This window comes from Lepidochelys olivacea, assembly GCF_965140295.1.
Source record: "Lepidochelys olivacea isolate rLepOli2 genome assembly, chromosome: 11".
Lineage (NCBI taxonomy): Eukaryota > Metazoa > Chordata > Testudines > Cheloniidae > Lepidochelys > Lepidochelys olivacea.
The window spans coordinates 23,671,629-23,686,386 of record NC_140421.1 but is presented as its reverse complement, the minus strand read 5'-3'; the positions used below and the strand labels follow the sequence as shown (position 1 = coordinate 23,686,386).

The 14,758-nt window shown below is 40.7% G+C and overlaps 1 protein-coding gene across 5 annotated transcripts in view; it reads left to right on the top strand.

The window, feature by feature from the left end:
• Window positions 1–14,758, top strand: part of GTDC1 (glycosyltransferase like domain containing 1) — a 283,440-nt gene that overhangs the window by 205,589 nt on the left and 63,093 nt on the right. For all 5 annotated transcript variants that reach the window (XM_084642667.1, XM_084642666.1, XM_084642669.1 and 2 more), the window contains one exon: window positions 14,310–14,684. In XM_084642667.1, coding sequence (XP_084498793.1) covers window positions 14,310–14,684 — 375 coding nt within the window. The remainder of the gene's footprint in view (window positions 1–14,309; window positions 14,685–14,758) is intronic.

The following is a 14,758-nucleotide window of genomic DNA, read 5'->3' as shown; positions in this document are numbered from 1 at the left end:
CCAGCTGGTATTCACAGACAGTGGGTTGCCAATGCCAAAACCTCCTTTTCAAAATACATATATAAAAGCTAATGTGCATTTTGCATTAATGATGGGAAATGTTTTGTTCATAAGGCAGGTATAAACACTGCTGTAGGGTATGCAGGGGCTCAGCATTGTGCACTCTCCTGTTATATGGGTCAACGGCAGTTCCAACAGGGCTGTGGGACAGGGGCTCTGCAAGGACCCAGTGCTTCAGCAGATGCCACAGGGAGAGGTAGTAACCATAGAAAAGGCTCCTTCTGCAATTAAGATACAGGGTTGTGGGATTTGTTGTTGGACAACCCCAGCAAAAAAGACATAGCTTATTTATGGAACGGATTTTTGGCCCGTTTTCACAGCCCATACAAGGGCATGCGGTGCTGCTTTTGGGCAGAGAACTTGAAGTCCACTAAAGACTTAAAGCATATAGAAAGGGCAGAGATCACCTTGGAGGTGGCAGCAGGAAGAGTGGCAGGTCCCTCCATATGTTCTAATGCCAGAATGGCATGTCTTCCTTGAGTGTGTTGCTGAAGAAGGTGAAGAGGGAATATAGGCTTATCCACCACCTGTCCTTCCCCTAGGTCTTCATTGGTAAAATGATTATATTGACCCCCAGCTGTGTTCAGAGAGATACTTGTCGTTTGATGCCATAGTTAGGGGATTGCAGTTCCAGGGCATGTTGACAAAATGCAACATCATGTCTGCATTCCAATTGCTTCCAGTGCATCCCAGGATTTCAGTTTGAAAGCCACTGATATGTTGATAAAGTCAGGTGTCATTTTGAAAAGATGCAGCTCCCTGCTGGAATGGGCAATAGTGCACCCCATGAAACAGGACAGTCTCATGCACAATCTTGATGGCTTCTTATGTGCAGGAAGACTAGGGGCAACTGCAAGTACATGCTTTAGGCATTTCAGAACCTAGCTGAGGATCTCAGGATCCCACTTGCCACAGAAAAAAAAAACAGAAGGCCCTGCCCCAAAATGTAACATTGAACTGGATTGTTTGGGGTTTCTAGGTTTCCTACAGAGAAAGTGAAATTGATCAGGGCCCTCAGATGGGCTCTCAAAGGGGCAAAGAAAATTACTCGGAGGGAGCTATAGGTGGTCATGGGATGTCTAAACTTACCAAGGGAATGTGGCTTAAGCTGGGAACTGGGTGTCAGGACTCCTGTGTTCTCTTCCTATTTTTGCCAATGACTTGTTACGTGGTCTGGTCAAGTTCATTTATTCTCATGATCATTTAGTTTATCCATCTCTAAAATGCATTGGATAGTACTTTTCTAACTCACAGGGGTTTTGTGAGGCTTCATTAATTAGTCTGTGAAGGCTCCCAGTCAGGCATTTTGTGCTCTTCTGACGTCTGCCTCTGGACTGAGAAAACCCCACCACTTTATCAGAATGACAGTGAAAATGACGGATGACTTAGAAGTGTGGGAAAGATTCCTAGAAGAGTTAAATGGGGGTTTCGATATGACATTCAGACTGGTTGCTCAAGATTGAGCTGCTGGTACAATCTGCTGCCTCAGAAGGTATAGGTTTGGGGGTTTACTTTCATGGTGACCTTGGATGGGTAGATGCTGCCACTACCCAAGTGCAAAACCCCTTTGATAACCCAGGAAGCCGCACTTGGGAATTCCTTCCTGTGGGGTACCCTCAAGGCCTTACACACACACACACACCCCGCCCCGGGAAGAGCTGAGAAAGAAAACAAAGGAAATCAGCTGTTACCACCAGCTAATTAAACAACATATGCACAAACCTTTTAGGGACAGAAAAATCTAATCTTGTTCTTAAAATAAGTAAATTTTATTAAAAATAAAAAGAAAGAAAATACATCTGTAACTTAGGCTTTTTGCTAGATTTAAACCAAAAAAACAATTACAGGGATTAAGCATCAAGCTAGCTTTCTTGAGGTCCAGCTTAAAGGTTACAAGCAAAACAAAAGCACCATAAGCCATAAAGAAATGAAAAAGATAAACCTAATCGTGTCTTCCTAGACATTTCCTGATCTACTTACATATCTCGGGTTTCAAATAAGTAGTTTCTAGATATGGTCTGATGATTTTTCATACCTGGCCCAAAGCCTTTTACAGTATAGTTCCAGCCCTGTCTCTGCTCTCCAGGAGAACAACACAGACAGACAAAGGGGAAGTCCCGTCTCCCCCCCCACACACACAGTTTTTAAAAGTTCTAGCCTTCCCTTTGGCTCTTTTGGTCAGGTGCCCACTCCCTTCCTTTTAATTACGGACTTTTTAACCCTTTACAGGTAAAGCAAATAGAGAACAGCTACAAACAGGGATTTTATAGCTAACTGGCTGGCTGTAGTCATAAAAGGGAGCTACTCCCCCACCCTCTTCATTTATCACAGCCTGTAAGGCCAGTCATTCAGACTACACTGAATTTAGGGCATGGGAAGGGATTCATTGTGGGTGGCCCATATCCACACACCAGCTGTCACAATATGTGGTGCCTTTGACCCACAGTGAGTGGGCTTCCTTCACTATCTCTGGCCACCTAGAGAGCCCATCCTCTTGGAGTAAGTAGGAAAGTTTCCCAGACCCATGTGGACATTTCCTAGTGTGGAAACTCTTAAAAGGTGGTCCAAGAGGGGTGAGTGCCGAAGGGATGACAGGTTACCCCATAATACTGGAAACCCTGTTGGAATTATCAAAGGCTCTGCATGGGGTTGTGACTGAGGGAGCGAGGCCGTTTTATTTATGGCAGCGTTTGTTGTTGCCACCTTTGGCGCTTTGAGAGTGAGTGAGCTGGTGCCTACGGCAGCTACGGACAGTCCAGTGTGCGTTAAACATAACAGATGTGCAACTATCTGTCCCTCTGCTGTACTCAAAAAACAGACCAAAAGGGAAGAGGGGCTTATGTGTGTTGAAGGAATGTGCAGAGGAGTCCTTGTGCCCTCTAAAGGCGATAAGAGCCTCACTAAAAATTTCATGCCTGCAGCCAGGCCAGCTGTTCATACATGGTGATGGTAGCTTCCTGACAAGGTACCAATTCAGCATGGTACTGAGAAAAACCTTGCGCTACTGTGGTCTTGACTGAGTGAATTTGTTTCTCATTGTTTCAGGATTGGGGCAATGACGTCAGCAGCTGCAGAGGGTTTTGGTCTGTGGCATGTGCAGGCAATAGGGCACTGGAAATCAGGGTTTTACCGGACTTATGGCAAAGATGGCAGGGAATGGCAAAATGTCACTACCCAAATGTGCTGGTTTGTTTCAGAAGCTACCCAGAGCATATGCAGGGTTTGGATTTGCAGGCACCCTATAATGCATTGGGCACACAAGAGAGCAGCAGCCAGGTCAGCAGCCAGATCTCAGCTTGGCTTCAGGGCCAAAGCTGTTTACATTTAGAAGGGGCATGCAGTGAGATCAGCTCATACCACTTCTGCACTCACTGACAGTCAAGGGCTGGAAGCAGACCCAGCTCATGTGGACAAGGCTAGAAAGAAAGTTAGAAAGGGGGTCAGCAAGATATTCCTTAAGAAAGGAGGGTTCATTGATTCAGCATAGGGACATCCATTCCAATTGGCTGGAAGTTTTCAGGGATGGTAGCGTATATCTGTCAGATGGAGGTGCTGACTTATGACTATGGCACGTGCAGCCAAGGTTTGGGCAGGTGTTGTGATTCCAGGTGGCATAGTTGGGTAGGGAGCAACCAAGCTAGTTGCTGGCACCCCCTTTCCTCAGTTTCCAGTGCAGTTAAGAAAATAAAATGAACATTTCCCAGAGATAAAAGACCTGGGACTTTGGTGATGGACTTTGAGCTCATGTGATAAGATGCGATCTTGTGGCCTTTGTGCTCTGAGGTCAGATCTTGTGATCCTTGCAGGCCAAGGTCCCCACCCTGCTGCACCCTCCGTTCCCCTGTGGGCCAGGGAGGATGCTAGGACTCAGAGAGAGTTGAGTCCTGGGGGATAGGCTGAAGAGAGCCTAACTCACATTATGGGTTATATGGTAAGGAGCCCTATAACCCCCACAGTGGAACCAATTTAATGTCTTGTATAGGAAAGTATAGGTGATGGGCAGGTAGAGCCATTCCCCGTGTTAAAGTTCAATAAAAGTTGTGGCCTGCCGCTTAATTCCATGCATGTGTCTGTCCTCATTTTGCAGCTGTGTCCATATCAATGAGTTATGCATGAAGACTAAACATTTTCTATAATTTTAAACTTCAAGAAATATAGCAAAAATGCTAATACTTGTAAGCAATTTTGCATAGTCTGATCTAAAAGATTTCACATGTACAAAATTATCTAGCTTAAAAAAAGGGAGGGGGGGAATCCAGCCATACTAGAAGTAAAATGTTCTGGTTCTTTGTTGTTTTATTTTTGTGTATATAAGACATTCTGGTGGAAACTACCTGCTGGATGGTGATTTCTCAGATTTCTTTGCAGGTGATCAAGGGGTAATGTAGTTGGCTGCAGGCAGTCTAAAGCGGTCAAATGTGCGCAACTGGTCTGGAGCTTGGAGGTCAACAGGTATCAGAGGCATTCCAGGGCAATGGTTAAAGTTCATGTAGGCATTAGTAGGCAGAAGATCCAGTTCAAGGAGCCAAGTCAACAGGTTAGGGAGGCGAGTTTGGGTGAGGTGGTAAGGCAGGGTCAGGCGAGGCTGCAGAACAACATGTCAGGCTTAGCAGTGGTGTGGTAAGGTAGTGTCAGGCAGCACAACAGGACAGCACCACAAGGCAGTCTAGGCAGCGACCAGCAGGCAATGGTCTGTTGCTCAGACAGCTTCCACTTCCTGTTGGGTCCTTTATATAGTCCAGATTCCCAATGAGAATGCAGTCTGTCCAGCCAATCAGGAGCCTGAGGCATGGCTGCTGTGAATCTGTAGGCCTTTAGTGTTAAGACTGTTGATAGGTGGTTCAGTGTGCCACTGGTGGGGTACAGCAGCTAAGGATGTTGTCTAAGGACCTGGCAGGCCTGAGTCCTGACATGAAGTGTTTCCAGCCAGTGCCCATAATCTTCATAAGCACTTATTTTAGAAGGTGTCTGGTTTTCTCTGTAGTGTTTTATTAGCTTTCCAGCTCTCACCATTGTATGTTAGCACCAAGAATATGTTTGAATTGAAAATTCTCAGTTTTGTTCTGGTGCTGTATAGCTTTGATTTCCACACGTTGTTAAGTTCAGTAAGTTCAATGGATACCTTTTCTATCCATGATGTCAATTCCTTCTTAAGGGCTCCTTTAGCCAATATGGTGCTGCCAGTAAGGTAAACTGTTCAACTTCCTTAATATTTTTGCCTTCTAATGTAATATTACTACTTGATGTCTGGATTCCATAGATGCTTATTTCAGCATACCTAATTTTGAGTCCTGCTTGTCCTGCTATTTTTACCTGTGTGTCTGTCTTTGTTTGTAATTTTTCAGGAGTGTCACTCAGTAGTGCAATATCAGCATCAAAGTCCAGGTCTTCTAGATTTTTGCCATCTACACAGGCTATACCAGTGTTTGTGTTACTAGTATATTTCTTCATGATTTAGTGTATTGCAATGCCAGCCAACAGTGAATATAAAATGCAGCCCTGTTTCATGCCAATGTCTACACTGAATCACACTGTTGTCTGGCTGTTCCCCCTTACAGACTACTTCACGTCTCTCTAGATGATCTTGATGATGTTGATTACTTTAGCTGGGATTCCATAGAACTGAAGAATATTTCACAATGCAAGTCCGTGCAGGTTGTCAAATGCCTTTTGAAAATCAATGAAACTGATGAAGAGGGGAGCTTGCAATTCTATATATTCTTACATGATGGTCCTTACCATAGAATATCATTGTGAATATCTGATCTATACAGGATCTCTTGAGCCTAAATCCAGCCTATTTTTCTCTAAGCTATGCATGCACTGACTCTTTCGTCCTGTGTAGTGTCACACTGCAGAGGGCTGTCCCGACAATACAGAGTAGCATAACTCCTTTCCAGTTGTTACAGTCAGTAGGATCACCCTTTTTGGATATTCTGACAATGATTCAGTGTTTCTACTGGTAGAAGGGGGTTCTTTTTTCCAAACTTAATTGAACAGCTCCATCAGGTTCAATAGGATGGTGGTATCACGTACTTTTGGCATTTCTGCTGTAATTTTATCATCTCCCACCGCTTTGTAGGTTGCAGCCTATATTCTGACATCTCTATCAGACTGATGTTAATGTGAAATTGATCAGGTTCACATGTTGCATCAAAATCTTGTGCTGCGGTGGGTCTGGGGTCTATTGAGGATGTATTTGAAATGCTCTTCCCATCTGTTTTTCTGTACTACCTCAGCTGTAAACATTTTTCCATCTTTGCTTTTTATTGGCCCATGTCCTATTTTAAAATTTCCACACAGGGTTTTTGTCATTTAGTAAACAGCTCTGTGATTTCCTATCATAGCAGCAGCTGGATCTTCAGCATGTCCCCATCTCTCTTTCCTTGCATTGCTTTTTTGCTGCTTTGTCTGTTTTCTAATACCCCTTCTTTGCTTTTTCCAGTAGTTCATTGGTCTTAGCATTCAGGACCTTTTAGTACATTTCTTTCCTCCGTAAGATGCCATGTCTCTTGGTTTATCCAATTCTTGCTCTATGTTGCTATCCAGCTGTCACTGCTTCAGCTTGAATTACATTGTCTGTGAACGCTGACCATTTTTCTTTAGGTCCAGTCAGTGTCTCACCTTCCTCTGTCTTGGGCAGTGCCTCCGACCTGCTCCTTAGTTCAGGCTGGAATTTTTTGTAGTACTCTTTCATTTTCAGTTTTATAGTGTGGATTTTCGGTACCATTTTATGTTTAAAGTTGATCTTTCTCAATTTTAATTTCAGTTTAGCAATGTGAAGACTGTGGTCATTGCTAACATCTGCTATTCCATATGCTCTTACATCTTGGACAGATTACCTGAATTTTGAGCTAATGCAGATGTGGGCAATCTGATTTTTGTGTATGTGTTGAGGGAACAGGGTACTTGGAACCACAATTCAGTGAGTCTCTTGCCATTTTGGATGATGATTCACAACCCATGCTTCCCCATTGCTCTTTCCATACCTTGGTTGTCATGTCCTACTTTAGCATTAAAGTCACAGAAAGAAGTGCTGAATATATTTGGGGCACATAATCCAGATGCCAATACACAAACTCCCACATGAAACTGGTAAGTGGTAACCAACTGATATGGGAAAATGAGGGTGCCTGAAAGAGATCTTAAGAGGAAACCTGAGCAGGGAGGGAAGAATAGCTGATCTCAACATCTTACAGCAAATAGAAGCAGCAGCAAATGACAGAGAGGAATGGCAGAGATTGGTTTCTGCCCTGAGCACCAGCATTGGAGAAGGAAAGATATAATGTAAAATATAAGACATTAGGGGAAGCATATAGTGGAAGGAAGTAAATACTTTAACTATAAATGATTCATGGGGATTTTTATTAAGAATGGGAAAAGTTCTGAAATGTCTTATATTTTTTTTGTCTCAACATGTAACTAAGCCCTAATTTTTATTTGAAGGTCTTGTACCCTTCTGGACTGTTGCCTCCCCTCTCCCCCCCCCCCCCCGCAATCCAGGATTGGTTGTTCATCCAATAGCCTCCTACCCATCTTTGCTATTTTACACTGTTTTACTCTACATGTCTTTGATGCTATCTCATGAATTTCAAAGAGGGATCTTGGCAAGTTTGGTGATCTCTAATGGATGAAAAACTGACTTCAGTTGAATTTGTCTCACACTTTACCAAGATCACTAACATGCAATACACCCTTGACACAGAGAATCACAAAAGTAATCAAGATTTTGAGTCAGCTTGGGCTTAGCAGAGACTGCTAGAACTGCTGAAATCCAATAATAGATAACTAGGTCTGCTGAGTGCAAAACCATCCTTGAGGTGTGTCAGGGAAAGGGATGAGAAAAAGGATGGTGAATGAAAGCAGAGAAGGCATCATCTGTCTCTTCTATAAGCTTGGTGTGAAATTAGGCAAATCATTTTATCTGCATCATATTTTTCACATCTGTAAAGTGAGGATAATAATATATTACCTCATAGATTTCTCAGGAGACTTAATTAATTAATGTTTGTAAAAATGCTTTGAGATCCTTGGCTGGACAGTGCTATAGAAATTCTGTACATTTTTGATGTTTGTTGAGATTCAACTATTCCCAGGCAGGTATCCGCCAGAGAGCAGATTACACTTGGAGGGAGGCAGAAAGTACATTAGAATGTCATAAATTTGGAAGAGAAGGATTTCTGTGAATTTTGAGGAGAGATTGAGAAAGTTGGAGTGAAGATGTTCTATAAAAATGTGTTAACATTTTCTATAATAACTTCCATCGTTAATCCACGACTTGTCTCTCCAGTTTACATGATCAGATAGACTAAGTTTAGTAGATTTCCCTTTTTAATTTCAATTGATTTGTTTAAGCATCATGCAAAGCTTTAGCTAGTGGTCAGGAAAAATAATGTCCACTATATCATTCCTATCATGTTGACAACATAGTTTATACTGTACATGATTTACAGTGAGCTATGTGGTCTTCCAGGAATTATAAATGTTATATCCAGGTACAACCTTTTAGACATCATGATATGTAATAAAGCTTAAATGTCCAAACTAGTCTGCGGCAAATGTCTTTCAAACTAAGTCCAAAAATGAATTATTTTACATGAGTACTATGGATTCCAGTTATGACTATTCATGGGTTTGTGCTTACATCCTTTATCATGTCTCCACTGTTGTTAATAAAATACACAAAACTACTTTATGCCAAAACAATGGAAGTTAATGCAGATAACTTGTTCTAAAGTTAACCATCAAATAAATCTTTTTTACCCCCCAAAAATGCGTAAGTGAAATGGTGTTCCAAAACTTTTAAAAATTGTCAAAATGATGAACACTCTGTGTGTAATACGAGCAAATACCACAGAATTGATTGCACACACATGTCTTACATAAAGGATATTAAATAGTTTACTCCAAAGAGAAATTGGTGAAGTCTTATCTTATATAAAAAATTCTGTAATGACAGGTCAGATTTATGAGGACTGAAAACTGGGAAAGAAAAAAATCTTCAGAGCTGGGGCAGTGTATGATTGGAGAGGAGAGATAAAATATTAGGAAGGTAGAGGAGGATAAAACACAGAATACCTGGGCAGTCGCACCTCTCAGACTTCAATGGACTATTTTCAAAAATACTTTAATCAAATTATGCCATGGCCACATTGCTAGGTAAACATAATTTGGAAATTTGTTTTTTTTAATTTCCTCATATAATTTTTATAGTAGTGTAAACAGGACCTAAAGTTGGTTTGCACCTCAACATTAATTGTGACTACAGTTTCAGACAGAATTAAGCTGGGGATCATTTGAGTTTTGATTAATTGCTGGTAGTCACTGTTTCTACAGTAAAAGTGAAAAGACTCAAAATGAGTGACATGAAGGAAAAAAGAGCAAGGATGGTCTTGTGATTGAGGCATGATACTAGGAGTTGAGTGATCCAGGGTCTGTTCAGGTCACTGAAGCTGTCTGTCACTCAGTTTTTCTATATATATAAAATGTGGATAATAATACTTACATCATAGAGATCCTGGGAAGATTAATTCATTATAATATTCTATTGAAGGCACTGTATCAGTAAAAAATGAAAGTATTTAAAATTGTAAATTATATGGAATTTTGTGTCAGTTTGTATTACTTCAATATTAATATTTCCATATTTCTGAAGTAAAGGAACATAAGTAAATGGAGATCTAAAATAAGACATGTATTAGAGCCATCATCAACATTTTCAAACTTAATTGCCTAAATTTAGGCACCTAAGTCCTTATTTAGACACCTAAATAAGTATCCTGATACTCAGAAGTGCTGAGCAACCCCAAGTCCCATTGATATAATCTTTCGTGTTTTAGAGAGTAGCTCAAACACATAGGCATGGAAAATGTAAGATTATGGAGCAGCACAAATGACACTTATTTTTGGGAGCACCATCACTAGTTATATCCTTTTATGGTACCTCTAAAATAATGCCATTAAGAACTGGCAATATCAGGCAATTCTAGATCTATTCTATTCTATCTAGGTTCTCATACTGTGCTTACTACAGTCATATCTGAGCGCCTTCCAGTAGTGCATTACGCAACATGACTCCACATCTGTAATGTGTTGTCTGTTCTCTCATCCTCTCCCCCAAGGGAGAAGTGTGTGCAAGGGAGTGTCTTACTTTGGTATATGTTTGGAGGGTTGGTTTTTGTTGTTATTTTGTAAATATATACTTTGTTATATGTTTGTTAGAGAAGGCAAGGTCAAATAAATGTGTCTTGTACTTGGAGCAGAAAGTAGTGAGGTTTGTGATGGTCCTTAGTTCTTGGGGAAGTTCAATCCAGTCTCAGACTGCCCCCAGAGAAAGTTCTATCTACCACCAGATTATCTTTACTCTTATTCTAGAGAGTTCCACTGTGCCAGAGAAAAGCATAGTTACAGTGTTTGTCCCAAAGCTTTAGATTGTCTTTTAGATATCCTGGGCCCAGGCTATTGAGACCTTTAAAGATAAGGACCAAGACCTTGAACTTGATTTGAAATTCAATGGTAAGCCAGGGTAGACAGTAGAAGACAGGTTAGATGTGCTCACAGTAGCCTGTGTTGCTGAGATTTGCTCCAGCAATCTGGTTTAGTTACAGTTTCCTAAATACTGAAGGCTTCATTCCCAGGTATATTGCATTCCAGCCAAAGGTGATGAAGGCATGGATAACTGAGACCAAGTGTTCGTCCTCCAGGATGGAACAGAGTCTTCTAGCCAAGTGGAGATTGAAGAAGGCATTATTCACAGATGCTGCTCAGCATCACTGAGAAATCTGAGAGTATGCCTAGTCTACAGACTGAATTCACCAACTGTGGGTGTGTATCTGCTGCCAAAGGAAACTGAACTGTGGCTGAAAACTCCTCAAAATATTTTCCTCTGCCCACCAGCATCACAATCTCAGTCTTGCTTGGGTTGATCTTCGCACAGCTATACTACATCCATAAGCTGATCTCATCCAGACACTGAGCGATCTTGGTGGAAGGGGTATTGTCATCTGTGATGACAGCTAGAATTGTGTATCATCTACGTATTGATGGCACTTGAATTCATGTCATCTGACCCTTTCACCTCATGATTTCATGTAGATGTTGGAAGGGATCAGAGAGAGTATCCTTGTGAAACTACACAAGTGTGGGGTCTAGTGGTGGAAGTGCAGTTTCCCATCACTACTCATTGGGTAGCTGATGGGAAGCACTCAGACCATTTCAGTGTATGTCTACATTTTGAGTTGTAGGTGTAATTTGCAGCTTGTGGAGACATACCTGTGCTAACTCTAATGAAGTTACAACACTAAAAATAGAAGTGCAGCCACAGTGGCATGAGCGATGGGATGGGCCAGTCACGTATTTTCAGTGTGCTAGATTGCTCAGAGCTAGCACGGGGATGTCTTCTCCAGCTGGAAATTACATCTCCAGCACAAAGTGTCACCGTATACTTAGTGCATTACTCTGGACCTCAGCCACCTCTTTCAGATCTGACAGCAGAACCTCATGGTCAGTTGTGTGGAGTGCTGCAGAGAGGGCTAGGAGGATGAGAATGTCTGCCGGTCCTCTCTCCATTGACAGGAGAAGATCATCTGTCAGTGCCACTAATGCAGTTTCAGTTCCATGTCCTGGTCTGAATCCGGATTGTGCTGGGTCTAGAATGTTAGCTTGTGTTAGATGATATCTATTATCATATTATTAGTATGAAATTTAGGCAAATAATACTTTGATGAGCACATTTGTTCAGAGCAGCTAATGTAGTTGTAAGTATGTTAGGTTAGCCATTGGTAAGATGCTACTTTTTTATACAGATATTTCTTCATAAAGTGCATGGGAAGTGCATGTGAATTTTGATTTACCAAAAACATTTCGTAAGATTCTACATTAACGTTTACTGGTAATAGTAAGCAGTCCTGATATGAGAATGAAATAGCTGTCTTTGAAAATGGTAAATAAATGGGATTGGCTGAGGTTGGCTACTTCATCTAGATGGAAAGGGTTTACCTCCGAGATTGGTTTGGGAACCTCTCTTGTTTATAATATGTGTAATTGATTTGGATGAGGATGTTGAATGTGAAATATCCAAATTAGATGATTATATCTACAGGATAAATATAACAAATAATGGGGATTTGTTATATATCAAACTGCTGTAACTAGATTCAAAAGAATTTGGATCATTTAAATAACTGGGTCAGTAAGTGGAAAATACAGCTTAATGTCGTTAAATGTAAAATAATATGTTTGCGGGTAACAACCCAAAATAGAGAGTACAGATTAAACAGAACAGTTATTCAGCATACTGACTAGGAAAAGAAATTGAGGGGTTATTGCAGACAAATCCTCAAAGTAATCAGTCAAGTGTATGACTGCAGTAAACTTCTGACAGCAGTATGGGTAGAATTTTGGTAGAATTTCAGAGCCATTTATTTGCCTTTAAAGAGACTGAATTGTAGGGTAATGTGGATGAGTCCAGGGTTTAAGAATATTTGTTTTGACAATAGGCTAAAGAAGTAGTTTATTCTCAATTCAGAAATGAAGGTTTCAGTGTGATTGAGTAAAAATATGAAGAATATAGAAGGAGTTGGTAAAATAGAGCAAGTGTTCATTCTGGTAAAACGGTTCAATAACCAGGCCACGCAATCTAAACATTTGGAAATTAAAGGTAACTGGGAATTCAGACTTATTTATCTTAAATAGTACTAACCACATGAAATGTGTTGCCAAAGAAGGCCCACAGAAACAAATAACGTTTAAGTAACTAACCTTAAGATACATATATATATTTATGAAAGAGAAGACTTTGCAGGACCCAGTGACAGAGCTGTGCAGTTAGTTTGATAACTTAAAAGAGACAAACTGATGGAAAGAAGTGACTTTTTCCTCTCTCAGCATTTCCTGATGATGGCCCATAATTCACAACTACTTAAAAAACAAATATCAAAATTACATAGCATAAAATGTCACTTTTCAAATAGTACTAAGTGAGCACTGTGTCCTGCATATAACTAATAAAATGTATCCTGTTGTTGATTAGCTTTCAGTGGGTGAATAGAAGTTTAGTATGAACACATAACTGGAAGCCAAGAACTCCTGAATTGTAAGACTGTCTCTGTGACCTTGGCAAAGTCACTCAATCTCTTTATTTCCATTTTCTTTGCTGTAAATGAGAATGTGGTGATTATTCAGACCTACTGCCTAGTAGGGAGAGCCCAGGAAGATGCCTCTAGCTTGAGAGTGGATCTTATGGTGTATCCTTTAGAAAGGGTATGTGCTTCTGAGCACCTTGGTTTATAGGGCAACAGACATGTCTGGCCTTTGTCTACTGCTGCTGCAGTTACTAAAGGGAGCCAGTAGGGGCATTGCAGGTTGAGAGGTATACGCTGTTTACTAATATGCAGTGTTCCAAATATAATTTTCTAACTCAGTAGGTGTATTGTTGCTAGGCCCCACTCATTTTACAAGTGTGGGAACAGATTCCTATACCTTGTGTCATGATAGGAATGGTCTGTATCCTTATTTTAGACGTCAGCCAGGTGAAATCTGAAGTTCACTTCAGCCTACCTCATGTTATAGACCAAAATGCACAACTAAATTCTAAGGTGTTGGTAACCTATTTGTTAATTATTTTGGGATAATATATTTTTAACAGAGATCCATTTGGGTCAGATGATGAGTAATGAGATAAGGAGACTTTCACTTTCATGCCACAGGTTCAGATTTAGCCCAGGTTATTAATGAATGAAAGCTGACGTAGGGCAGCTGTTCATTGTCCTATAAGAAGTGATTTGCTGGTCTCAGTATAGTCTCTAAGAGACAACTGTTCACATGATAGTAAAACCACCACTGCATTTGGCACTTATTAGCAATTTTATTGTAGTCTCTGCAAAAAGACCAAAATTTTAATGGCTATGGAAACAGAACTGCCTCCTTACCTCTTCGAGCTTTTCCTCCATTTCAAATTGGAAGCAAATGGTCTGCATGCGGTGTGGGATCCTGCCATCAATGTCTGTGCTATAGCTGTACTGGGGTTTAATAGAGGCACTCAGGTTCTAGTCCTGTGAGTCTGTCACCTTTCACAAGCACTACATTTGCTAAAATGTCACTCTTACTGAATCCCCGTGATGTTGTTCCCCAGGATCAAAAATGCTGACCATCCTCTCTTTTCATTTGCAATTAAATAACTAAAAAGTGCCAACTGAAATAATTTGTATCCAGTGTAAATGCAATACAGGAATTTTCTTTTTTGATAATAGATTCATGCCGGAGCACAAACTGGCCCATTTGGAGAAGATAACTGGTGTTAAAGGAAATGGAGATACTTATCTATTCAGGGGTCTGCCTTTCCAACAGAAGTATAGAGCCACTGGGAGTTTAATGAAAAACAGCAGCTCAAGTCCTGAGTCTGGACTTTGTGAAGCACAGTCTGGACTTTGTACCACACAACAAGAAAGACTACAATTTCCATTAACATCACTAGAGAAACTGAACAAGTCTAAAGCATCAGAAAGTACAAATCAAGAAGTGCCTTGTCAAGAAGATAAGCAACATGTGACTTTTAACCCTTGTAATCTCTTGAGTGGAATGGACTATCAGCAAAGACCTTTGCACATTGTCTGGCCTCACAGGTGGTAAGTGCTGCACAAATCAAAATACTATACCTTTGAATGATTTATTAATTTGCTTTCATGCTGTTCAGGTGACT